The 24,873-nt window shown below is 39.4% G+C and overlaps 1 protein-coding gene across 5 annotated transcripts in view; it reads right to left on the bottom strand.

Moving 5' to 3' along the window:
- Window positions 1-24,873, bottom strand: part of CDK18 (cyclin dependent kinase 18) — a 70,305-nt gene that overhangs the window by 8,931 nt on the left and 36,501 nt on the right. For 2 of the 5 annotated variants that reach the window (XM_072137511.1, XM_072137506.1), the window contains exons 3-8: window positions 15,481-15,626; window positions 10,406-10,537; window positions 9,823-9,879; window positions 7,508-7,622; window positions 5,946-6,040; window positions 3,365-3,427 (exon numbers count right to left, since the gene is read on the bottom strand). In XM_072137511.1, the coding sequence (XP_071993612.1) occupies window positions 3,365-3,427; window positions 5,946-6,040; window positions 7,508-7,622; window positions 9,823-9,879; window positions 10,406-10,537; window positions 15,481-15,626 (608 nt within the window). The remainder of the gene's footprint in view (window positions 1-3,364; window positions 3,428-5,945; window positions 6,041-7,507; window positions 7,623-9,822; window positions 9,880-10,405; window positions 10,538-15,480; window positions 15,627-24,873) is intronic. The other 3 variants (XM_072137510.1, XM_072137508.1, XM_072137507.1) reach the window with 3 other exon arrangements.

The raw sequence follows: 24,873 nt of genomic DNA on the forward strand, positions 1-24,873 counted from the left end.
CATTAGTTGCCCAAGTCTTTTATGATTTTTTAATGCCCTTAATATGCAAATTTCCTAAAGAGGCTACTGGGACGAGGAGTAGTTGGAGCTGAGCCTACACAGTGCGGCTACTGCACGCCCCAGGAGCCTCTTGAGTTCCGCCTACCAATCCAGCTTCAGCACGCAGCTCCTCGTTCTGTGCATGCCCAGTAGCTCCAGCTTCAGCACGCAGCTCCTCGTCCACGAAGCCGAGTTCTGCGCATGCCCAGTAGCTCAAGCTTCGGAGCAGAGTGCGTGCATAGGTTTCCTTTACAGCTAACCCGTCACCAGGAATGTGATTTTTAGTTGGTGACAGGTTCCAATAGCCTATGCTACAATAATTTTAAAATGCCTTTGTCAGAATTCTGAATCATTTCAGTACTTAATAAAAGTTGAATTCACATTACTCGGCTCCCTGCCAGTGTACGGAGAAGTGGGGCAGCTGCAGCCTGTGTGTGCCTGTGTCTCCTCATGCATTGTTCCTCTCCTCCACACCATCCCTCTTTCTCCCTTGCCTGCTCAATGCACATGGCAGGAGATGGGAAGGGCTGAGTTTGGAGGGGAGGATACTGACACACACAGGTTGCAGCTGCTTCTCCCCTGGGACTCATCACATGCTGCAACGATCTGTTGCCATGAAAGACAGGAGGCCCTGTCATTTAAACCAAGTGGCATACTGTATATGGTAGGAGTAATCAGAGCCACCAGGGTTCAAGTACACTTGAGGAGGTCTAAAATTACAGTAAAAAATGTTTCAAAACAAAAAATAAGAGAAACCTAAAAGTTCAAAACATCCATTTTCACAGAACTAACATAAAAATGAAATGAATAAATTAAATCAAAAATATTAGAACCAAACAAATCTTCCACAGGGAAAATTTTATATTACTCCTTAGTATTGCTCACAATTCAGAGGACCACAAAACTGAATAATTCCCTATTAAACCTCCATATAAATGCCCTCCTAGTAATTTACACTGTCCGTGTCTTTTGTTATTTGTTTTTATATGTCCTTTTTAATGGGCTTTTTTTAAAATTGTATGTTTTGATGTATTCAATAAAAATGTGATATTGTCTTGAATAAGTTTACAAGCGTGCTCTCTTATGGAGGTTTAATAGGGAATTAAAATCAAAAATATGTTCGGTATCACCACATCTTAAAATGTCTAATCTATCAAAAAATAAAATAATTATTTCCCATATAACAGGGCACAAATGTTCAAATCGCCATTAACACCACATACAATTTTTTAACAAACATATGATCAAATGGTTGTACAGTTCCTAAAATTACAGCAATAGAAACCATCAGCTCACCGTGAGCACACAAGAATATGTTTTTTTGTCAATTTTACCGCATTCAAAATTATTTTCCAGCTTTCCCAGTACACTGTATGGAATTTTAAATACCATCATTAGAAAGTACAAATTATAGATTTTTGAAGTTGGGGAGCGAAAAATGGAAATGCAAGTGGATCCTGCTAATCAGACATGTTTTAACTATCCAGTTTTATGTCACTTTATTTATTCATAGATTTTTTTTCCCGTTTAAAAAAAGAAATAAATCTGCTGTGTTTTAAGATAAGCTAGTCAACAAATAACATTAATAAAGCATGGCACCATGTTAAAAAAGCTTTTCTGACCAGGGAAGGGAAAAAAACGTCTATTTTAATGATAACCAAGCTACCAGTGTGAATAATAATAAGCCTTGTGATACAGAATGACCTTCAGGGACACTCCATAGCATGTTAGACAGTATCTTATCTATGAAAATATTTCACCTTGCCAACAGAGGAAAGACCGAGATCAACACTTTCAGATTTGTAACTAATCTGTTTGCTTATGTGTCTGATAACTACATTGGCACAGGTCATGCCATCTCTCCTATCAGCTTATAGAAGATAACACAAACATTTATTTTACATCTACTATGGCTTTAATAATTTGCTTGATGTGAACCATCTGCTTGTCAGTTGATGTCAGCTCTCAATGTTATATCACAAGCTACACTTTAGAGGTCATGTATCTGATAAGGTATTTTAACAGGAAAAAAATTGAATCAGCCATATTCAAATACTTTTTGTCATAAAGTCATATGAACATATTTGAAAAAAATAAAAAATAAAAAATCAGGTCCCTGCAAAGTTTTAAATTTAAGTAAATACCTCAAATAAACATGTTCATTGTTTTTTTTTTTATCTGAGATTGTATTTACTTTAAGACTTTCTAAGGCCACATGTTCACTACAGTCCTTGTTTACCACCTGTTTCGCCTGATATCACTTCCTACCTCCATGTCCATAGGAAGCGAGATGCTCCATATTTCACTGTACTGGGAATATGCACAACACAAGTTGATGGGGACAGTGATCAGCTCACTGCTAAAATTTACATGTGCATGTAGCCTAAATACTATGGGGAGATTTGTCAGCGTTTTTTATAGCAGTTTGGCTAAGAAGCATTTAAATAAATGACATTTCTTAAATACTGTAAGTGGGCATGGAGTGGCGTGAGGAGCGTGGCTGCCGGTGAAGTGGGCTTGCCACGGTGGCGTTCACCACTAAATGTCCGTAGGTTATTATTACACAAAACGACACCGCCCCTCCACGGATAGATTAGGAGGTCTAAGCCACTTGATGTATCCACCGCCACAGGGGGCATGGCTTGCTTCATATGCCGGCTGAGTGTGCGTAGGTGAGCAGAGTGTGCGTAGGTGAGCAGAGTGTGCGTAGGTGAGCAGAGTGTGCATAGGTGAGCAGAGTGTGCGTAGGTGAGCAGAGTGTGCGTAGGTGAGCAGAGTGTGCGTAGGTGAGCAGAGTGTGCGTAGGTGAGCAGAGTGTGCGTAGGTGAGCAGAGTGTGCGTAGGTGAGCAGAGTGTGCGTAGGTGAGCAGAGTGTGCGTAGGTGAGCAGAGTGTGCGTAGGTGAGCAGAGTGTGCGTAGGTGAGCAGAGTGTGCGTAGGTGAGCAGAGTGTGCGTAGGTGAGCAGAGTGTGCGTAGGTGTGCTGTGTGTGTATGTGGATGGATGATGCAGAGCTGAGTGTGTAAATGTATGTCTGTGTGTGCTGTGCTTTAGTGCAACCATCAGGGATATTTTAATTGGTGTAAAATATATTTTTCCTTTTTTTGGAAGCCTAAATCTGGGGTGGGTCCTATAGTAAGAAGCGTCTTATAGTCCGAAAAATACGGTTTATTAGTATATTTTTTTCGAATGGTATGATGCACGGATTGTATTATTGTGACTTCTAAAAAAGTAAACAGTACTTCATGAGTAAAATATTCTGCATGTATTTTATATTTTCATGACCTGTCATATTTTACAGAAATTTGCTATTTCACTTGATCTCACCTTGACATTGTGCATGCACATCAGGTTGCCACAGTTGTCCAGATACTGCTTTAGGTCACTATCCTGTTTATAGCAAGAGAAAAAAAGTGAGATCAGTGAAGATAACGGCTACATTTTAACCTTTCACATAAAGTGTTAAGGGTAACACTTGTCCCAGAGTAAAAAAAAACAGCTGTCCCCCCAGAAACAGCATTGTGTGTGTATGGGTATATAGTGCAGTTTGATTATATTTTAAAGGCAATTTCAGACAACCATGAGTAGCCTTTGGTTCACGGATCATGAAGTATCCTGTTTTATGGACTAAAAACACTGGCAAGGATGGGCCTCCTTGAAACATAGTGAAATACGATGCAAGGAGTCCGCACTTTCCCTACAAAACAGCAGTGCCGAAAACATGATTATAGTATGGCACTTCTGTTTCTTGGGGAAACAGGTACTCTGTATCATATATTACTATGATGCTCCTAGTCCTGTCCCTGTTCCCTATCTACACAAACACAGGTAAGTAAAATACCTGAATTATGCAGAACACATTATGAGAGCTTGCAGAAACAGAAGGTAGCCTCTCATTATAGAAGGCGTCACAGTTCTGCTCTTTTCGGACTACTTCACAGAACACAGAATTGACATCCTGACACATTTCACACTGACTTTCACCAGTAATGGTACCACCTATTGGACTACATATTGGTTAGCTTCCCGCTAATACATACAATTTTATAATACATGCCCCATGCCTTATATTTGAAAGGATGTTGGACGAAACTTGCAGAGGGCACATTCACAACTGGGCCCAAGAGGCCTAGGGGCCCATATGGTGAACCTTTCCTATATGAGAGGACTAGTACCATAAACAATAAATTATAATTGGGAATCTGACATACATTTAGCACAGGGGCCCAACAGGTTCAAGTTACACCACTGTGGGAAACTCCTCCTCCTCCTCGTAATCCAATCCCATATTGTATTGGGACTGTGCAAAAATGGCTCTTTAGTGAAAGATCATGCCCTATGTAGGAACGCTGAAACGTAAAGTCCAGTCAAGTAAAAAACTAGTCAAGTGCTTCAAACTGACCATAGTTCTTACGTACAAACATCTTATACACAAACCTTAGAAACATGAAAGGATGCTAAAGTTTTAGAACAAAGAAAACAATTAAGCAGCTATGTGCGCTAGCCCATTTTTAGCAGTGATTAACTGTTAGCTTTATCGTAACCCTCCGATAAAGTTAGCAGGCACTGGTGCAAAGTACACTAGGAATGCCGGATTGCGCTCAAAGCAGTCCAGTGTATTCATGAGGGAGGAGGGGGGCAGGCGCTGCTTCTTCTCCGAAACGCCCCTCCCACTCCATAGGCTGGCGTTGACTTCAGAGCTTCATGCGGTAGTTACCACCTCCTAGTCCCGCCCCCTTATGTATGCTCCAGACCGCTTTGGGCTTGGTCCGGCATTCCTATTGTACTTGGCAGCAGTGTCTCTCCAAGTCAGGCACTGCCTGTATATGCCTTTAACTTTACCTCTTACACTTTACATCCAGACCAGATCACACGCTGTCCCAAATGGAGCAGAACTTTTCCCTTTTATATGAACTGGTCCAGTCCTTTTAAAAAACTGCGAAAACCTTTCTACAAACAAACTATGGAGATATTGTTCCTTTTATACCAATGTTCATAATCATCTTCTTCAGGAAAACATGATAGCTCATCAGTACATCCAATACACTACGTGGTACTTTAGGAAAACTTAGGGTGTAGAGAAATAGGGAAATCATAAATGTGGAAGGAAAAGTGAAAATGTGAAAGGTCTTAGGCTTTATTAATACCACTGAACAATCAAGTACTGGGCAGGGAGATTCAACATGCACTAGTTGTATTTGTTTATCTTTTTGTGGGTTTTGACTATATGCGCATAAGTTGCATCTAACTATTGTAATCCATACGGAAAATACTGCTCCAAAACCATCTTTAGAATGTGTTATATTCATGTCCTGCGTGGTGCATTACCTTTCTAACTGTAAAAGTATTCTGATATTGCAAATATGTTATTACTATCCCAATAAAGATTTAAAAAAAAATAAAAAAATGAAAATATATATAATATATCCTATATATGTCCTATTGTGGACCACCATTCATTTCCTGCCCTAGTAGTGTGTGTAAACATAAATATCCTATATATGTCCTTCCCTAGTAGTGTGTGTAAACATATATATCCTATATATGTCCAGCACTAGTAGTGTGTGTATATATATATATATATATATATATATATATATTATATATATATACATACATACATACATACATACATACACATACACACACACACACACACACACTACTAGGGCAGGACATGAATGGTTGTCCACAATAGGAAAGAAAAAGTCTATCTTGCGACACACCACTGACCACGACACCACAAACCTGTCCACACTGGATGAGACCGTAAACCTTTTTTTGTATTACATGTCACAAGGTAGTATTAAAGGGGTTGTCCGGGACTTTATTTAAAAACAAAGGTGGCCGGGAGGGGGCAGCTTAAAAAAATGCAGTTGCTGCATTAGACATATTTATTTTAACTTACCAGGTACTCAAATACCAACGTTAAAGAATACTCTGTGTGGATGATGTCATGTAGTGTTACAATATTAGCATGCTTCAGATTCTTCAGAAGGGATACTAGAAGAAGATATAAAGTGAAATTGTGATCCAAGAATCAACACTACATTAAGTAAGATTCTTCCCTCAGGATGTACAGCAATAGCATTTACTAACAGTGGAAAACCAAATGTAGAAGTGGCCGCAGTTTGTCCCTTATTAAATATATTTGCTGGCCCACAGCTGGTCTTTATTGCAAGAAGATGAAAGGTTGTACCATTAGCTTAGTCTCCTCAAGGGCTAAGATTTCTGCCATATTTGGGAAAGATCTTTCTACACGGTCATTGCAATGGCTCTTATTTACTAAGGGTTGCGGTTCGCACTTTCGTCGGACTGTTTGCCGTTTTCTGGATTTGCACAGCTTCGACAGGTATGTAACAAGTGTCTGCCCTGGAATTGTGCCGCACACAATCGTTTTTTGGCGCAGCGTTGCTGGCTTTGACCCAACACAAATTGGGGGGCGTGCCGTCAGATGATCCGACTGATTCGGACTGAGCACACGATTTAACTTTCAAACTGTGTTGTAAGACAATGGGGGTCATTTACTAAGGGCCCGATTCGCGGTTTCCCGACGTGTTACCCGAATATTTCCGATTTGCGACGATTTTTCCTGAATTGCCCCAGGATTTTGGCGCAACCCAAACCTGACGGATTCGGAGAAACCGCCGCATTTAAAAAAAAAAAGTGTAGCTGGACACGCGCTTACCTTCACTCAGCCCGGCTTGGTGAACTCCAGTGCACCTGGTGGATGTCGGAGGAACTGTCTTAGTGAATCGCCGGAAGACCCGAATCCACCGCAGAGAACGCGCCGCTGGATCGCGAATGGACCAGGTAAGTAAATCTGCCCCAATGCACTTACATGCACTAGGAAGAAGATGGTGAACTCTGTCATACCTGTCGGGGAAGCGACATATGCAGGATATCGGACTCAGTGCATTATCGTCGGACAATGCACTTTAGGTGAACTCCATGGACCGTGTAAGTAAATGTGCCCCAATGTGTCTGCCTCAGTGACCTCTGCACATGCACTGAACAAGCAGGGTATGCTGGAAGATCTGACATCAGCAGTCAAGAGAATCCTCAATGCAGCTGTATACAAGAATAACCCATATAAACCCATGTCAACTTATCCTCTATCTTACATACAAAAACAACAACACTTATTGTAACATATAATTAATATATTCATAAATGTGACATAATGTTACACATTTTGGGTGTGCTACATATATAATGTATGCAACAAATGTATTCTTCTAAACTGTCCTGATGCTAGAAAATATATCACTAATGTCAACAATACATAAGAGAACAACCAAAACGACTTGGGTACATCATTGGTACAGAAATTCTCTTGAAGGTCTACATACATTAGTGAGCACAACTTTTCGGTTGAGGAAATAACATGCATAAAATGTCTGTAAGTGTTTTATGGCGGTCAGTAAATGAACCAGAAACATCCTTATCTCATCCACCCGCCCCATATACCTTCTCTGATTGCAGTGCAAGGTGCTCCTTCTTCATGCTCTAGTCTGATTTCCTTAAGGGCCACTAAGTTCCCCGTAAGCTTGCTTCGTCCCTTGAACACAGTGGAATATGTTCCCTACAGGGGGGGTGGAGAGGAGTAACATATTCATGTTCTTGTGGCCCGATATTTTCTATTAATATAACATGCTACAAAAATACTGCATAACCAGAACCACATGCTAACAGAACAGTTCAAAGATTGAAAATTAAAAAACATTCAGTTAAAAAAAATGTCTGGCGGGTGATGACATATACTCAGCTTATGACATCAGAATCAAAGCAGGTCCCACTCCTCGACTCAACAACGAATAGCTATTACAAAGTGAGGTACTGACAACTATACAGGATACAAGAACTGGAAGTAAAATGCCAAAGTTGTCTACAGTACCGTATTTTTCGGACTATAAGGCGCACCTTCAATAAACGCCTGCTTAAACGTCTAGGTTCATATATAAAGGCGCACCTGATTATAAGGAGCATCTGATTATAAGGATGAATGACCAGCAGGTGGCAGAACTGCACAGCTCAAGGCAGCTGTTGTCTGTTAATGTTCATATATAAGGTACACTGGACTATAAGGCGCACCTTTGATTTCTGAGAGAATGAAAGGATTTTTTGTGTGCCTTATAGTCCGAAAAATATGGTACTCTGGCAATGTGACTATATGGTGGATGGAGCCTTCTGCTTCTGGCTCCATTGCCTGAGGGACAGACCCTAACCAACCTGATACTAATGAATTATCTTGAGTTAAGAGAGTGCCTAAAACACAGGCATCAGGAACAATAATTGTAAACCAGTGACACCCTCTGGCAGAATGTATTCTTCTTTTAGCTTCTTATGGTCAAAAACAAGGCTTAAAAAAATATGCAAATGACCCTGCAGGTCTCTATAGATGTTAATGAAGCCAGGAGCCCATCAGACTCATTTGCATAGTTGTTAAAACTTTTTTTTGGAAAAACAAGGGCATAAGAAGCTATAAAAGGTGCAGATCCTGCCACAGGGAGCGCACAACAGTATGTAAGTGAGACTGGTTTATAATCCTTGTTCCTTGTGGTAGATCTCCTTTAAAGAGGACCCGTCATGGCCATTAGGGACATTAAACCACCCACAGAATTTGTAAAAATCATGCATTTGTTATCCATGATCTACTTACTTCTAAAATCAACTTTTAAAATTATAATACTGAACCTGAAGGGCTCTGGGGGTGTTAGCAGAGATCCTCCATACTTAAGCATGCTAGGCTGTTACACTGTCTCCCCTCCCCGTGCCCCTTTACCAGTCCCTCTGCATGCTGTAACCTCACTGCAGCAGAGTAAATTTTAGCACAGAGAGGGGACGGGAGTTCTCCTTGCACAATGTAACAGCCTGTGAAGTTATAGCACTGAGTAGCCCTTCAGACTCATTAGAATAATTTTAAAAGTTGATTTTAGAAGGAGCCTATGGATAACAAATATAGGAAGATTACCAGTGTCACGGTGCATGGATACCTGGTGCTGATACTATTGCATCCAAAACATATTAGACATTTGCGTTCTATACATTTTGTGCAACAATTTTAGACCGGAACTTATGCAATGAGTTTTCTGTAGAGGACCTAAAAGTGGCCTTAACAAATTCCTGAACTCAATCCCATTGAAAACCTTGGGATACATTAGAATACCAGCTACATGCCAACAATTCTAAAACCTTGAAGGGTAAACAATTCAACAATATCAGTACCTGACCATACAAGTCAGGTTTTCCTGAATAACTACCAAAGGGGCCTTACACCAATACAGCAACGAATGGAAATACATAAAGGCTGCCTGTTTAATAGTAGCTCTTAAATCAAACATGTTTGCATGAAAGTATTTATTCACTGGAGATATTATTTAATATTAAACAGTTTTCAAGTGATCACATTTCCTATGCATGAGTGTGTGATCCCCAGCTGGATTATCTAAATGGAATAAAAACTAATCCTAAGAGAAAAGCAAGAAATAGGGGCAGTTCTTTTCATAACCAGCTTGTATCAAAAAGTTTGTGGTCCACAAATAATGATTGATGTTGCTAGATGCTTGATCCTTCACATAAGAGCAAGAGAGACATGGCAAATATATACCTCTGTGTATTGTATATCTGAACAATTCCAATTTATTCTGAGGAGACGTAAATGACATATCCTGGCAACTCAATCAAAACTTAAAAGGGTGAACAAACAGAGAGAAAATGTAAAATTTAAATACATAACATAAAAATGTTAACTTAATATTTAATAATAAATACACTGGGTTTACCTCTCCTAGTTTTTCCAGCTTCACATATGATTCCAGTTTTCCAAATCCAATATCTGACTGTAAGCAACATGCAGATTAGTAAACAGCTCAGCTAGTATCACTGAAAAGTTACATTATACAGCATTACCAGTGGATATAAGTTGTCTTATATACAGTATATTATTTAACTGGTTGGGCAATAATTTATTTTTATAAAAATATTTTTTCACATTTTTTGTAAAATCAAATGGTCAGAAATGGTGGAAAAACAATATTTATTTTTCTATAATTAAATAATAAAAATGCGTTCACATTATTATTTCTAATAGGTAAAGGCCATTAAAGGCAGAATGATTTGTATATTGTACAACCTGATCAAGATAAGCAGCCTTAACAAGGTCAATAGCAAGGGGAACAAGTCAAAGGGAGATTGTTAAGTTATCTAAGTAGTTGATGGTCTTACAGGCGCTAAAGAAAGAGCAATACAAAATCAGATTCCAATAAATTAACAAAAAATAATCTTTTACATATTCCACAATTATAAAGTATGTGGACATCATTCATATATATAATGGTTATATAATGTAACTCTGCTTGGACTAACCAATGACGCTCTTCTAGACATTCGACTTTCTTGCTTTGGAAATTCATCTGGACTATTCATCTGTAGTTTATCCAGGAGCTCAGGTGGTAACCGGAGGTCAACGGGTAAAGAGAAAGGTTTTCCCATGTGCTGCTGAGGAAATACAGGAAAATCACAAAAGAGTAAGGAAAAAGACTATAATAACTCCATATTAAGCAAGGTATACATTAAAGGAAATTAACCAGTAGGAGGAAAAAAAAAAACACTACAGAAACTCACCTACGCTCCTCTTCGTTTTACTTTTTGACTTTATTTATTTTTATGCTTTTTGTAGGGTAAAGTCAGTGCATGTTTACATGTTTATAGTTAAATAAAAACATATTTTTGAGGTCCTCTATGTGAACCCTGGAAACAAAGTACTGCAATACTTATGTTATTGTATATTGATGACAAGTCTTTGATAGGGTTCCAGCTGTTGAGGGAAGTGATCACACCCCCCCCCCCCGCAATTAAATTATGGAAGGTGGTGATTAACACCCTGACCTGTTAAGTGCTATGGGTACATTCCACCATTGCATTAAAAGGATAAACGGCCATGATCAACCATAACCAATTGTGGGGTGTGTCCGCTGTGTAATAACTAATGTGTAAATAGAGGGTTACTCTACCGACTGTTGCACAGGTGCGATTCTGAAACTTCTGTAAGTGAACACAGTCTACAATGCTTTTATAAGATTAAAATGGAAATAAAAATGTAATAATTATGCTTTCTCAGGCATGCAATAAAATCAGTTTGCTTTGTTTGAAAAAAAAAAAAAATCGGAAAAGAAAACAATGATACAGTACTTTGCTGCAAATGTAAAATGTAAGAATAATAAAAGCTCATATATTTCTATGCACTTGCAGGTGTTGCTATGACAACATATAATAATGTACAGGATGTGCATTTGTCTTAGAACTCTATTAGTAAAGTTGCTGAGATTACTGGATATAACCTTGGTTTGATTGTGAAAAATAAAACAGAGCTTAGTCACGATAGCTGTGCAAAATGGAGCCCTTTTAAATAACCCTCTCGGCAATGCCGAACATTTAGTATCTCGGACATGAACTTTAATCTGATGTTTTAGTTCTGGCAATGTTAAGGCATAAGTTTCAGAAACCCTAATTGTAGTCATATGTTCCCTTAGAAATGAAATTCAGCTGTCCTTGGATACGACCGCTGTTTTTGGAGTGATTGTACAAAGTAAAATATTTTTTGCGTATCAAATGACCGGGAGTTACTGCATGTCCCACAGCTGTTCTGAAATGAACGCTGAATCCAGGTGGTCGGGCACCTCAATAGCGCAAGACTGGTCTGCCAGGGTGCAGAGGTAGTCATATCCTAGGACAACAATCTTGTTTCTAAAAGAACAACATTGCTTTTTTTTTAATAACATACAATTGAAGAAGTGTATGTAAATGGTAGATGAATTCAATTAAATGTGAATGCCCAGATGGGAATACCCCTTTAAGTGTTGCATAGTTTCAGTAATGGGACCAGAAAAAAAACATCCTGTGTTTCTTTTGAATGGACAGAATACAGAGTTCATTTCTTCCTAGCGGTCACAGAAGCCAGATAAGTCTTTCTTCTAGCCATAATCCTGCCAGTATTTACCTGGGTTGACATGCGTGTCCCTCTGCTCCTTTAAAAGGCGCTTCTCACGGCACCCATAGCAAAAGCATGTTTGTCTAATCACATCTGGTGATAAAGTGCCCCATTCTCCCAAAGGAAGATGTCCCATGCTGCTGGTCTCCAACACAGCTTTCACATGTGGATTCCCTGCAGCTGCCCCGGGTTCTAAAGTCAGCACTATAGAGATCGCTCCGAGTAGAGACATGAGTGATCAGATTCCTCCATCTGTAGTTTCAGGATAAGTCTATATGGTGGGAAAATCAGACTAAGAGTACATTCACACAGCCGCAGACATGGGGAAAGAGAGCATGCTGTATCTTTTCCCCGTGTATGGCGCAGGTCGTTGCCACACGTGTTGCACTGTACTGCTGCCGGGCCGCCATTGCCGTCTATGGGGACGTATATGTGTCCGCCAATTTGCGGCTGCATATACATCCCCCGGATGGTCATGTGAATGAGGCCTGAAAAGGTAAAAGGAAGCAATTCAATTTGAAACCAAGTTAGGCCGAGTTATGTACTATAAGTATTTAAAAAAAAAAAAAAAAAAAGATTGCGAAAGTTAATATAATTTACCTATGACCAACATCCTCACTCCATTTGTTCAGGAATGAAGACTATCAGGTCATGCTGGACCGTCCTCTTACAGCTTGCCTCCCTCCAAAACCTGAGAGATTTTAGCTGCCACCTCTCGTCATATAGAAGGCTAACCAGACACCTTGCATAGATTATGCCTAAATATTACCCTAGCTAATAAATCAATGAATTTAGGTAACATCTCTTATTAAATGGAATTTCAATATAAAAGGACACTGGTTCCAAAAAAAAAAAAAAAAAAATGGGTGGGTAGGTGACAAATTAAACAGAACAGAGATAAAAACAGCGATCAATCTATCCGCTAGGGATCCCCAAAGAACAACAAATTCCTATCTTCCAAGTTCTACCCAAGTATGCTTTTAACATCCCTGCAGTCACCCCTGCCTGTGATGACACAAAGGAGGCTGGGAATATGGTAATTGCCTACTATGACGTAGTATGTTTAAGATACCTGTGTGTCGCAGAATCTTTACAGGCCAAAATCTTGCCACACGGGCATCCTATAAACTTGGTCTTACTTCCATCTTTTCTTTTATGATGTCCCGCACGTATACATACCAATCATGAGGACATCAGTACTAATATTTTGGGAGGTATTTAATTGCTTCCTGTTTCTGTTTCTTGTTCCTCTCTCAGTAACAGCAAAGATGAGGCTGAATTATTAGGAAAAGGTATATGGCCGATATATGAATTATGCCAAATATTTCTTTCTATTTCTTTGTATAGCGAGAGGGTTTTTTCTAGCTGTGACCTAAGAGGTAGGGTTCCATTATGTCTCCCTAGTTAATGGATGTAGAGAGAATCTCATTCACACACCATTCATTTTATGATGGGATCTCTGGTTTTGGGAAAAGACTGGTTTATTGCCCAAGCAGCCTGGTCTGGAATGGAGGAATGTCAAAGGGGAGGGGATCCTACCTGTCCTAAATTTTGAGATATTCCTACATGTTCCACCACACACACTATTGTACAGGTCTGGCAGCAAACCGCAAAAACTGGTGTGCGAGAAAGATCCTTCTGCTTCACTGCAAGAATGGAGCTTAAGATGACACCTATTAAAATCAATGGATTTTTATGCCATCCAATACTTTACAAGAATCCTCTGTGGTCCTGCAGTGCCGTGAACTATGGCTAATTAACAGCAGTAGACACAAGAAATGAGAGCCAGCGGATGGCAGAAAAGAGAGGATTATTGTGATTGCTTGCACCAAGCGACATGCTTGAGTATGGCATGGAATTCGACATTGCATATAAGCTTGGGGTCTCTAAGGGCTCTCTCTCACAAAGAAGAAATGCTGTTTTTACCACCATCAGATCATGCTAATAATGCCTAAATTATATCCTGCTACACACAGCCATCTTCTCTTGTGTATACAGACACTACATAAGTATAGTACAGAATTTGTTTTATATTGTTCCCTGAATGAGGTACCGTAATAGACGCCATAATATTACATTGCAGTGTAGCTAAGGGTATATAGAGATGGCTCTGGAGCTGAGAACTTTCCATACATGGTGGGTGTTTGCTTTATTATACAGCAGACACGTGCCACTAATAACCTCTATTAGTCCAAGCAACCAAGGGGGCAGTGATAGGTTGCTATTCAAGCGACACCCAGTAGTTTTGAAATATATTGTAAGAGGTATCAGACCTCCTTGGATATTCCAGGTTCTATAAATCTCGTAACAAATAAAAATGAAAACTACATTTATACAAGATATTTATATGTACACAAAAGTTTATATATTAGGTGATTGAATTGTATTTGTCCTCATCTCTGTCATACCAAAGAATAAAGGGCTTTTGTCAATTCAAATGCACAATGAAAACATGGAAAGAAGATGGCTAAAATCCAATTTTGTTGTCAACCAGATTTGGAATTTTTCTCCCAGTACATTGAATGGGATATTTGATAGCTTTTACTACACTCTTCTTTCCAATAGCTTTTCTTTAGCACTGACTGCTAAGCAGTGGCATAACTAGGAGTGGCAGGGCCCCATAGCAAGCTTGGGGCTTTAGCATGGGTCCCCCCTGCCCACTTGAAAATTATACATATTTGTATACTCACACATGCAAGTTACAATCACACATTTGTACACTTATGCACATATGCTCAGATAGAGCATATACACAAACATACAGTGACATTTACAAACACACAGCATATATACACACATAGAGTATATGCAGACGCCATACACTGTATACACATACAACATATACACATCACAGATGCAGCATATATACATCACATATATGTTATATACATATTATGATGTACAAAGTGCAGCATAATGATGCACATCCTCCACTCTTTAAATGTGCCAGGTCAGATTCTGGGGCCCCGACACTGTGGGCCCCAAAGCGGTTGCTATGGCTGCTGCCACTGTAGTTACACCCCTGCTGCTAAGAGCATGACTTCTCTCTTCCTGCTCACAGCACTAACAGCAAGACATAGGCAGGGAGAGTACATCACTATACGCAGCAATTCTCATAGAAGAGAGGCAAGCTGCAGAGGCTCTAAACTGTAGCCAACATGCAGCTGCAAGGCATAGTCAACCTGTATAGACACACATAATACAAGCAGAATACAGGCTTTCTTTAATAACTCTCAGAGCATTGCTAAGGAAAGCCTTTATGGTTAGCTTTAAGCAGTATGCAGACAATGTTAAGTTTTCAAAAGTTTAGAGAAATGTAAATAATTATTTGTATTTTAGCATTATCATGCTTGTATTATTGTTCATTTTATATGTTAAAACCATAGCTGTTATAACATGCATTTAGTGAAAATTGCACAATTTCTTGTTACAAATGGTTACAAAATTGTACCTCTGCACTCACATCCATGGATAGACGCCGAGGTCCTGCATTTCTGTAATGCAGCTCAGTGGGAAACATGCCTTCTCCATCTGATGGGGATAGAGCAGGATTTCCAGGGCTCAAGTGAGACAGTTGTAAGTGCGAGTGTCCAAGACCTTGAAAGAAAGTGAGAAAGATCATGAAAACACTGTTGTGTGGGATATTCCAGTAGTACAGTAAATATTTATAAGGAAGTCGGAAAAGAGAGAAATTGATAAACCTTTTTGATTAATAAATGCGAAGTAGAATGAAGTTTAATGAATTTATATATAGAGTGATTGAGTATTGGAAACTTGATAACGCACCATAACAGAATGGAAGATCTAAACATTATAATTTATCGTGTAAGCTATATTCACAAATCTGGGTTCCTCAGTTCAAGTCCCATCTAGGTAAACATCTACAAAGAGTTTGTATGTTTTCTCCGTGTGTGCGTGGATTTCCTCCAGGTCCCTCGGTTTCCTCCCACACTCCAAAACATACTGGTAGGTTGATTAGATTGTGAGCCACATTGAGGACAGGGACGTATTTGGCAAGCTCTGTGTGGTGCTGCGGAATTGTGCGCACTACATAAAGGAATTATTATTTTTATTAATTACTCTGGTCATACTGGACATAATTGCCAATTCTTTCTTCTGCCAATAGGGGATGATTATTTTTCTTTCCTCCTGACAATCACCCATCAGGACAGCAGTCGTCAGTTTCTTATCTCTTCACTGTTGTTGTGCTTTTCTCTCTGTAAATCCATGGCCTGTGCTGAGAGAAGCTGGGGAGATTACGGAGCTACTGAAAGGGATGGGTTCCCGTTTCATATTTAATCTTGTCCTCCACGGTTTCTGTTTAGTGATAATATTTTTGTCAATCCAGCGGAGGACCACCCCTGAGGAATGTAGAAAGCATAATAACATGGTTTTAGTTCCCATTATGCTACCTACATTCTTTACTATTTTAAGGGTGGTCTTGATCTGTGGCAGACAGCCTCGTCCCACCCTTCAAAAACACTATGAAACTAGCCCCCCTCTTCCAGACTCCTTTCTCAAAGGCAAGTCAGTCATTGTGTCATGTAACTGTATTGTTACCTTCTTGCTTCTAAAAATATGAATATTTATTATATTGTTAATATTTTTTTAATTCTTCTTTGGCATTCAACACTGACTGAATCGTTCAGTGCATGCTCTTCTGTATGTTCCAAATGTTGGTGCATACTGGTTGATGCACTTGGGTAAAAATGCACTTTTTTTTCCTCAACTATACCCACAAGTTGAGGTCTGGGGACTGTGTGGGCCAATCCAGCAACTGTACTGTTTTTGAACCATTTCCTCACCAGTCTTGACATATGCTTTGGGACACTGTGCTGCTGGAGCACGATGTTGTCCTTTTAATGCCGATAGTACTTGAGTTTAAAATATAAGGCTACATTTCCATTGAGGTGTGCCCGCCGTACCGTAGCACGGAGAAGAGGAGGAGGGGATGAGGGCTGCTCACAGCCGCCCCGATCCATAGAAATACAGAGCGCACAGCGCCATATTATGCCAAAAGATAGAACATGTCCTATCTTTCTACGTGCTAGCTATGTGCAGCTCCCATATGGCGCCGTGTGCCGATTGCGGTGTATGGGGGATGAATATATGTCCCCCATACGTTCATGTGAATGTAGCCTAAGGTTGTAGGATGCTCACATATAGCTCAGCACTTGGCTGTGAAACAATGCCATATCATCAGGCTTCCGCCGCTGAATTTTTCCAGGTTTTATAATAACAGTATACTGCAATACTGTAATTTAGCATAGTTTCTGACCAATTAAAATTATTTTTAAGCTTTCCTAGGGTGCTTGAACTATAGAAGGCATAAAAAAGAATGAAAGCATAAATATAATGTATAATGTTTTTATCCAAGCTTAGCAAGCTATGATGCTTCCTATGGAGCCAAAAAAAAATATTTCATAACTAACGAAGCACTAAACAACTCCAGTCAGAGAACCATATAGCTATGCCATCAGAGTGCACACACTACACTTCCACTAATGTAATTGCTAGAATATTATCATTTACTAGGATATTATCATTTGCTATGTGCCCTTTACAGTGAAAATCACAGTCTTTGCCAAAAAGACTTTTATTCTTGCCCAAGATGCAGTCAAGGAGGTGTGTTAGCTCAACCATGAAGTCAAGAAACCCCAGAACATGCAATTTTATATCAAAAGTTTATTTCAACATTGTGTAGGACATCCAAAGTTCCGAACACAGCAATCAACGCATGTCATGCATTATCATGCTCTTAATCTGGATTGTGTTTTAGCCCCCGCAGCAGGGTACTTTGTACCAGTGAAATCCCAGTATGAAAGCTTAGGTGAGTCGATTTAAAATTTTCCTCAAAGTCAAGAAAACTTGCCTCCTGCTACCTTTTAATACTGCCCACACTGCCTCCTGCCTTTTGTATGCATTGCCAAAATGGGGCAACTACTGGAATTGGATTTTTACCAGCTTCCTAATACATTGCCCAGAATACAGTATTAAATGTAGCAACTAGGAAGTACAATTTGTAAGGCTACATGCACATGTGTGCTGCTGCCCTGAGCCGCAAGCTGGGTGGAAAGAGGTAAGTGCTTTTTACCCCTCCTTTTTCTTATGGAGCCGAGTGGGCGAGACATAAAACTGGGCAGGAATAGAATCTTCGGCCACACGGCCCAATGACTCGGTGAGAAACAATGTGCATAATTCACGTGTATAGTTGCCATGAGCAAAGCTGCCGTATTTGCAGTTGGCTCATGCCCGCTATCTGCGGATATGTGCATGCTCCCTAATGTAGATAACAAGCCTCCTATGGGTCTGTAAATGCAAATTTAAAAAAGTTATGGATACAGGAAGTAAAAAAAGAAAATGCAAAAGGGTCTGATTGAAAAGGGGTTAAGACAGCTATTGTACATTGTTAAAGGTTATAAAAACATCTTATAAAAAATATGAATAAAAGACAACCACGTTACAAAAAATAATAATAGGGTGTGGAAGAGAGATAAAAAGTAAGCAAAGAAGATTAGAAAACATGATACTGTGTGTATTCTTGAGAATCCTTGATTAGAAGGGAATAGGTTTTGGGTCTTCCATACTGTGTGCTGCAGATAATGAGCATTTTCTAAATGAGAACCTTCAGTTTGCAGCTCCACCGTCTGTTTGATGATCTCTCTTTCTCTTGTTCTCCTTTCGCCCACACAACCGGCACTGCCCCCTGCAAAATCCCTCTCTAATTAAAGAGCCAACTCTCCATCCTATCCCCCGCTCTTCATGCTGAAAGCCAATTTATCAGACTTGGGCACTGGCAGCTTCTGGCATCCTGACCTCTATATCCTGCTAGATGAAAGACTGCCATACAGCAGGAAAACTTCTGGAGGTGTAAGCAGGATGGAGACCTAAATTGTGATGTCCATCCTACCAGTAAAATTACTTAATGTCACTGAAATGATATATATGTCTAAAGCGGTCTGTGAACGTCATGTAATCATAAAGGCGAATTGTGATTTACAATGGGTTAATATTGGCAGCATCAACAAAACCCTTTAATCACAGCAGTGACTTCAATGCTATTATAAAGCTCAATAGCATATGGTACCAATACCAGAGAATTAAATATGTCTAATGGAATATAGGTCACAACTCAGCTTGTGCAAGCGACCTAATAACAAGGTTAAAATGTTACTTGCACTTAGATTGAGCATTAGCTAATGACAGTGATGGCTTCTGCGTAATGTCATTCAGTGATAGTCATCTCAAGCAACCTACTGATACTGACATCTGTCACGACACTTTGAGCTGAAATTGTTCAACCTCTGATTTCCTGCAAGAGTTAAAAGGAAACCTACCATTTGATTTCATGCATTAGGAAGCAAACATACCTTGAGAATGCTGTAGCTACACGGATGCAGGATCATATCTTGGTAATTCCCTGTGCTGAGAGGTTTTGCTGATAAAACAGATATAACATTATGATAATGAAGCTCTGTCATTTCTATGGCTCCTTCAGTGTTTGTCGGAGCATGTGGGTTTTTCTCTCCATGAGAGGATGATGCAATCACTGTTCTCCCTGCCAGACAGTATAATCAATTGCTGCACCATCCCCCAGCTGCTGTGTATGAGTGATCGAGCTCAGGTTGATTAGTGCTTGACTAGTCATGCTTGTCTAACCTCCATCTAGAATTACAAGCTCAGTATCTAATGTGTTGATCTAGGAAGCCAGCCTGACCCAGCTTTCCCAAGGTCCTGAATGTTATAATTGTTTTTTCAGCAAAACCACTCAGCTCAGGGATTAACCAAGCTCTGATCCTGCATCAGTGTAGCTACAGCATTCTCAAGGTATCTTTGCTTCATAATGCATGAAAGAAAAATGGTAGGTTTCCTTTAATAAGTGACATTTGTAGCCCATACTTACTAAAAGATCTGGAAATGACATACTAACTTCACAATTTCATGATGAGAGCAAGAAAGAGGCTCTGTCGGATATATGCACTATCCTATAAAGAATGATTCTGTAGCCCATGGCCAGTGCTTGCATCTCCTTCTAAAGTATACTTCAAATGCCCATAACTGCCCTGAAGACTTGTTTTTTTTAAAGACAGCCTGTGTCTGCAGGGTACATGTTGCAGTAACTATTTAGTTAGTTTACAAAATTAAGCAGTTCATTATTATTTTATTTATAAAACATAGATGGGCAATAAACAATACCATGCTGTCTTATTGATAAGGCAAAGGGAGTATGCTATGATTAATTCTATGAATATATACATACCGTACATACTCTAGTATAAAACCCTAACACTGCTTCTACTCGAAGATTAGAAAAAAACCAAAAAACTCTGTACTCACCTTTCTGACGCCCCCCGCAGGTCCTCTTCTATCTTCAGCTTCCCCGCGGTCCCGCTCACACACTACAACATCATTGGCACACACTATGATGTCAGCATGCGGCTGACGTCATGGTGTATGTGATGGGACCGCGTGCGGAGCTGAAGACAGAAGAGGACCTGCGGGGTGCGTGGGAAAGTTGAGTACAAAGGCAGGCAATGGCTATATACTAGGGGGGCTGGCAGGCGCTGGCTACATACCGGGGGGACAGACGCTGGCAATATAATTGGGGGGGGGGCAGGTGGCTACAGTCTTTACACTAGGGGTCAGGCACTGCCTATATATTAGGGAGCAAGGGGGTAATGGCTTTATACTAGGGGTGCATTTGACCATTGCATTTCCCACCCTCGGCTTATACTTGAGTCAATAGGTTTTTCCCAATTTTTTTGGGTGGCTTATACTCAACTATATACGGGTATTTCTACTTTAGGGTTCGTCCACTTTCAGCAAATAATTGAAATTGCTTATACAGTATAATGAAAAGTTATACGAAGTTCCAATATACTTTCTGTATCAATTCCTCACAATTCTCACTTGCTTTCATTCTATTGGAATTTGTCCATCATGTGATGTCATATGGGTGCACGACTCATTATATCATACTGCTCTGATTACTCTAGAAAAGCCATGACGTATTGATAGAGAAAGCATGTTGAAATGTTGTATAACTTTTCATTATACAAACAATATCAATTATGTACTGAAAGTAGTCAAGACCGTACGGGTGAAGTTTTTGTGATCAAATGTTCATACTCCTAATATAAAAGGGCTGGTTACGAGGACTATGAGCAGACAATCTTTTTTATGTATGTTTACTATGGAATGTTTCTATAAAGTGACCATTTGTCAATACTGTGATTAGTTCCTATAGAATTGCTACAGGCGTCGAAGTCTGACAACAGAACTGATAATCATGTACAGTATATTCCTATTGATTTCTTCCCTCCACCCATAGTTACATAGTTAGTACGGTTCAAGGGAAGAGATGGGATGAGGAAGGGATGTAAGGGAACACCGTTCTAAATAATGTAGCCATCAAGGTTATTTGTTTGGAAGCAAAAAGGCATCTAGACCCTTTTTGAAGCTCCCTGTTGTCCATGATGTGACCAGATTATACCACACATTCACAGTTCTTACAGTAAAGAAGAATTTTAAAACTTCTTTGCTACAATCCCTTGTCCTAGAATAACTTTCCTCCATATTTTTTGTATGGACATGCATATTTTTAAACAAATTAATTATGTCCTTAGTTGTCCCTTTTTGAGACAAAATGAATCTAAATCGTTTAATCTTTCCTCATAACTGAGACCCTCAAACCCTTTATTATTTTTGTGGCTCTTAGTTTTTCCTTCTGTAGTAACAAGGCATCATTTTAATGGGCACTTATTTTAATCTGTAACTTGGAAAATGCAAAAAAAAATCTGAACTGCACTTTAATTTGTGTTATATGGACTGCTTAATAGTCTGTATTTTCCATATACTGTAGTTTAGTTAATTATAAGTTCCTTGTCAGATTTTATAAATCTAATTACAGCCATATCTTACAATAGCTAAGTAGTCGCTGGGCTACACAACTACAGGTCATGAACTATAAAAGCCATATTATTATAATCCTTGGTGTAATATTATTTCCCACTTTTCCACCAATCTGTGATCTCTCTGGTTCCTGTATTTTGTTTACTGCACATTATGTTGTGTTTATATTTTCAGAGGACTGTGCTGTTTATTGCTTAATATTTTGGTTGGGTGTCTTTTGAGAGTTGAAACTGGTAACATCAGACAAGAACTCTTTATCTAGTACTTTCTGTACTTTTTAGATGTTTAGATCATTTATAATGTTTTGGTGTTTACTCTCTATTCAAAACAGTCTTAAAGGAGGTATTCCCATAAAGACAAGATTCTTAAATATACTCAGGATAACACAATAATATTCTCCGATTCACTGTTATTAACAAAAATACAGCATTTCACAGATATAATAACAACCTGTCTCTATCAGTCCTGGTGTTTTTAATTTTGATTACCCCTGGATATGACCATAAATCTTCTGACAATAATCTGATTCTTCTCATGAATAGCTTCTTATGTCTGTACACTACAGTGCTCTCTGCCTCCTGCCCTTTTCCGTCTGCATTGCGAAGCCAGCACAGACACAGCCACTTCCGGCTAGCAAGCAGCATGCAGAGACTTACTACACTAGCTACAGGCAAGATAAGGTCTTTATAGCAGAGCTGACTTTATTGATTAAGTGAGTTAGCAGAACTGAGAGTGTCATTGTGTTTTATATCCATCTCATGGATTTTAGCATCTCATCTCTCTTTTTCTATGCATCAGATACTTGTAGAATGTTCAGTAGCTAAATGAAAGTGTAGATAACATGTACCCTGATAATCTAACCCCATTGTCAGCCGCCAACATTTCATAGCACTAAAGGGATCATAATATGTCTGACTAGGGAGTCCCTGCCCACACTCTGGATTCTTAACCTGACATGTCTAGGGAGTGATAGGACCAAAAATAGCAATGAAACTGACTAAAATTGTAAAGGAAAGGGGTTATAATGATCTTTATTGTGTAAGCATGTCCAGGGGATTAGAATCTGAGAACTTTTCTTTCATGGGCAAAGCCCTTTAAGTTTTTTCAAGAGAACACTAAGGATGGAAACATTAGGGCATTATAAGGTACATTATAATTTGCCTGGCTTAAAGGGGCATTCCCAGCTTTGCATTCACGTTTAATTAAATTAAATTGCCATATGTAAACATTTCTTCAATTAGATGTTAATAAAAAAAGATGTTCCTGTGCGAAGATAATTTCTTATTAATGTCGCCAAGTGTCCCTTAGAAACTAGATTGCTTCCTCGGATACAACCACCTCACACTCTGGCAGCAGTGACCAGACATGTTATATTGAGCCCTGTCTGACCACCTGGATTCAGCGTTCATTACCATAGGACGGCTGTGGGACATGTAGTAACTCTCGGACATTTCATATACAAAAATCTTTTGTTTCTTTGTGAAATCCCTCCAGCAGAGGGGGTAGTATCCAAGGATACAGTCTTGTTTCTAAAGGATCATATTAGTACATTTATGGGAAATTATCTTCACACAGGAACATTTTTTTTAAATAACATCTAATTGAAGAAATGTTTATATTTCTTCAATTATAACTGTTACACATCATTACGATGGTAACAGAGCAGGACAGTCTGTTACATCATGAGTGGGGGCAGAACATAAGAGGGAGAAGTTACTGAGAACTAAAGGGTCTTGGGGCTTGTAGTTTCCATTGGGAATCTTGGTGATAACTCTGCCTACTTTAGAGAGGCTATCAAATTTAGTGAATCATAAAATCAAAATATTAAAGCTCAATTTTGTGACTATTGACATTGAGTTGTGTTATAATTCATCTATTTATTGCATCATGGGTTTTTGTATCAGACGTTCATATTCCCAGAATACCCCTTTAAATGATTAAAAATGGACATTTTGACTCAATAGGTGTATTCATCATTCATAAAATGAAATCTACCCCCAGTATATGAGGTTTTTTAGCTAAAGGCACCTACTGGTGGGCTCTGTGCTGCTGATCAACTTGATGATATTCAAATGAAGCTCAGGTGCTACCTCCACGTCAAAGCTTACATTCAGCGGGCCACTGAATTATAATTATGCATGTCTCCTCTTTCGCTGGCCTCCTTCCCCTGGCTCTCGTCACTTCTTGCGCATGTACATTATATACTTCTCGTGCTTGTTCTCACACAGCCACTGAAAGGAACAGCCGGCCGCATGAGTGTAGTATATAATGTGAACGTGCGAGAAGTGCCGAGAGCTGGGGGTCGTCACCGGCTCTTGGAGGCAGGGGAGGAGGACAGAGAGAGAGAGGTGGTGTGCATAATTATAATTCGGCGGACCGCCAAATGTAAGCTATGACATGGTGGTAACGACGGAGCTTCATTTAAATATCTAAAGTAGATTTGACAAAAGCAACGGTTTTTGTGCCTAAATGTTCCAGGATCAGCAGCACAGAGCCCACCAATAAGTGCCTTTAACTTAAAAAACCCCATATACCGGTAGTAGATTTTCTTTAATACATACATTTTTTTCTACCCCAATAAATTTGCCTAGTTAGGGTATATGGATGTCATAACAAGAATTACAATAGAAAGTTGAATGGGCACCATGTAATACAACCAACTACAAATGTCTGCCTGGCTTCTTGGAGCTGAACACTGCAGCTCACATAGTTGCACAGAGTTTCTGATTTGTAGCTCACAGCTGGCTCATAAAAAGCAGGATATCAATCACTAACTACCCACATGACTCCTAAGCATAGTCATAGCTGGGATTAAGCTATTCAGGGTCTTAGCCATACAGGCAAACCTAACAATTGTCTCAGCATCTGATGTTGGTTTATTAGATTGCAATGAATGAATTATATTCTTACTTATGCCTCTTTAGCTAAGTTT

This window comes from Engystomops pustulosus, chromosome 2 (genome assembly GCF_040894005.1).
Source record: "Engystomops pustulosus chromosome 2, aEngPut4.maternal, whole genome shotgun sequence".
NCBI classification, from domain to species: Eukaryota; Metazoa; Chordata; class Amphibia; order Anura; family Leptodactylidae; genus Engystomops; species Engystomops pustulosus.